Here is a 2,662-nt window from a genome sequence, read left to right on the forward strand (position 1 = left end):
TGAAATAAGTGTACTCGTGTGTGCTGCAGAGCTGCCCTGACGCCATTGATGAGGTGTTCAACTCTAAACTGCACATCATAGGAGGAGTGGGCATCGCTATCGGGGTCGTTATGGTAACGCTTCACGGATTGTTGATATAACTCAAATGGGGAGGTATGCAACTCATTCGATGTCTCTTGCAGGTGTTTGGGATGATCTTTAGCATGCTCCTGTGCTGCGCTATCAGGAGGTCTCGGGAGGTGGTGTGACACCCGCTAAGAACGCATCAAGGAGGCCTCGTTAATGTTGCATGATGTCATTCCTAAAGTCACATGGCTCCCCGCTGCCAATAGAATCACTGCTTGCTTGTTCAAGAGGGTCTGTGTGGTTGTCAGGCCCAGCTATAGAATGGTGCCACCTATGCCTCAGTGAGAATGTGAGCGAGAAATGTATCACTTTAAAGAGAACTTGCTCTTTTTGGGAATTTTGCCTATTGTTCACAACCATTATGTTAGACAAGAACACATATGTTTTTCTTTTAATGCTAGCAAAAGTCAGCTAATAATGTGGTTTCAATTTATTCCGCCTATAAAGCGCTGTAAAAAACTTCCATCATCGTTTTATATACACACTGTAAGTATAAATGTAATTTATAATACATTGTAATATTTATGTATTTTGCTTATTTTAAGCATACAGTAGCAGCATACTAAGTAAGCATCATGTAGCAGTATTGCGAAGTACTGAACAAAATGTACAAACTTTGAGCATGATAAAACTATCACTTACTGAACAATGTCTGCTCTCACTGGGATGCACACTGATGTGACGTTTATAGATTCCCCGTTTGAATGAAGAATTAATCGTAATCCTCAAAAAGGGATTAAAAAAAAAAGGTGCCGCAAACAAGCGTCATTTCCTGTCTTTCTCGCCATCTCCGGGTATAAGGTGACCGTCCAAAGCTGACCAACTTCTTGGTTTATGGCCACATCATTCTACTATCCAGGTGAGAGGCATGATTTATAATGTAGAATTAACTTTCACTAACTCATCAAAGGTAGTTAGCACTCTGTGATCACGGCGCCGCAAAAAATAGTTTGTTTGTGTTCGGACTTATAATAACAATATCGCTAATATTTTAACATTCAGGTCACGAGATGTAAATGGAGTATTGTTAGCGGTTTATAGACATTTTTTAAAGGGCTTTATGGTCGAAATAGTGTACCTCCATTAGCTCTATCGTACTGGCCGTATTTTGGGACTTGAAATGCATAAAAAAAAGAAAAACCTGTGTACTTGTCTTACATAAGGATTGTGAATGATAGGCAAAATGCCACAAAAAAGTGCATTTCCCCTTTAAGGTCATTTGAATGAATCTAGTGCTTGCATAATGCAAATGATCTTTACAAAAGATCATCTTGTTGTTTATTGATCACTTGCTGTTGTTTATGGTGGGCCACCCTATTGGCAAGAGGAGTTAAGTACCACAGCCAAAAAAAAACACCTCTTCAAAAAAAGCCAAATACATGATTGAATTGATTTTTAACCAATGGAACACTAAGTTGTTAATATTTTTGTAATGTACAATTTAATAGAGGCATCCCAGCCCACTTCTGACATGCATTTGTTCAACTATTTTTCAATGCCTTCATGTTTTGTCACTTGTTATTACTGTTTTTCCTGTCATGTATATATATATATATATATATATATATATATATATATATATATATATATATATATATATATATATATATAAATAACATATATATATATATTCACATACATATATACATATTCACATACATATATATATAACATATATATATTCACATACATATATATGTACGTATGTGAATATATATATATATATAAATATTTATATATATATATGTTATATATATATATATTACACTGTACTTTTGGATGTATTACACTGTACATTTGGATGTGATTTTATGTATTTTCAAACATCATTTTACACATCTTCAGTTGATTTATACTATACACACGCACGCACACACACACAATTTCAAGAGCCAAATAAACCAAACCGGATTGAGTTGTTGTTCTGATCTGACTTGTTCCGAGTACTGCAATACAATTCATGAGCAACGATCTAGGAGGCGAGGCCATATTTGTTTTATGGGTTAACCGTCATGTGTGTGACTCATGTTTGATTCAAAGCACAAGATGCAGCTATGGGCTGTTTTTGTATTTGTTAATGACTCGACTTGATAAAAAAAAAACTCCCTGTGATGACTGGACCTAGTGTGTGTCTGACTAAGCAAAGGGAAGGATGCAGTGATTTGGTTGTTGACAGCCGGGTCCTGGCCCACTCTCCTTCTGGCCCTTGCCCTCAGACTCCCATTACAGATAACGCTGATTATAAAGAGGAATGTGTACATGTATGACAATGTGTTGTTCTCTATTTGTTTTGTGCTGGTTAGGGAGAAAAAGGGCAAGAAAAATGAGATAAGGAAGAGAAGTGTTGAAAAAACAGAAGCCATGATGAGAACTTTAAAAAGAAGACGGGCCAAAATAAACAAAACTACCAAAACAAAAGGAAGTTCACATTCTGTACAGTAGATTAATGAGTTGCTTGACATTTGAATATAATTTTCCTTTGAAATGTCAACACAGCATGTATAACTACCCAGTATACCAATGTTTTTTTTTTTTT

General features: G+C 35.9%; 1 protein-coding gene across 2 annotated transcripts in view; it reads left to right on the forward strand.

Moving 5' to 3' along the window:
* cd9a (CD9 molecule a) overlaps positions 1-1,502 on the forward strand; it is a 27,651-nt gene extending 26,149 nt beyond the window's left edge. For both annotated transcript variants that reach the window (XM_062042599.1, XM_062042600.1), the window contains exons 7-8: positions 30-113; positions 183-1,502. In XM_062042599.1, coding sequence (XP_061898583.1) covers positions 30-113; positions 183-248 — 150 coding nt within the window. In that variant the 3' untranslated portion in view covers positions 249-1,502. The remainder of the gene's footprint in view (positions 1-29; positions 114-182) is intronic.
* The last annotated feature ends 1,160 nt before the right edge of the window (positions 1,503-2,662 follow it).

The sequence above is a fragment of the Entelurus aequoreus genome, linkage group LG03 (assembly GCF_033978785.1).
Source record: "Entelurus aequoreus isolate RoL-2023_Sb linkage group LG03, RoL_Eaeq_v1.1, whole genome shotgun sequence".
NCBI lineage: Eukaryota > Metazoa > Chordata > Actinopteri > Syngnathiformes > Syngnathidae > Entelurus > Entelurus aequoreus.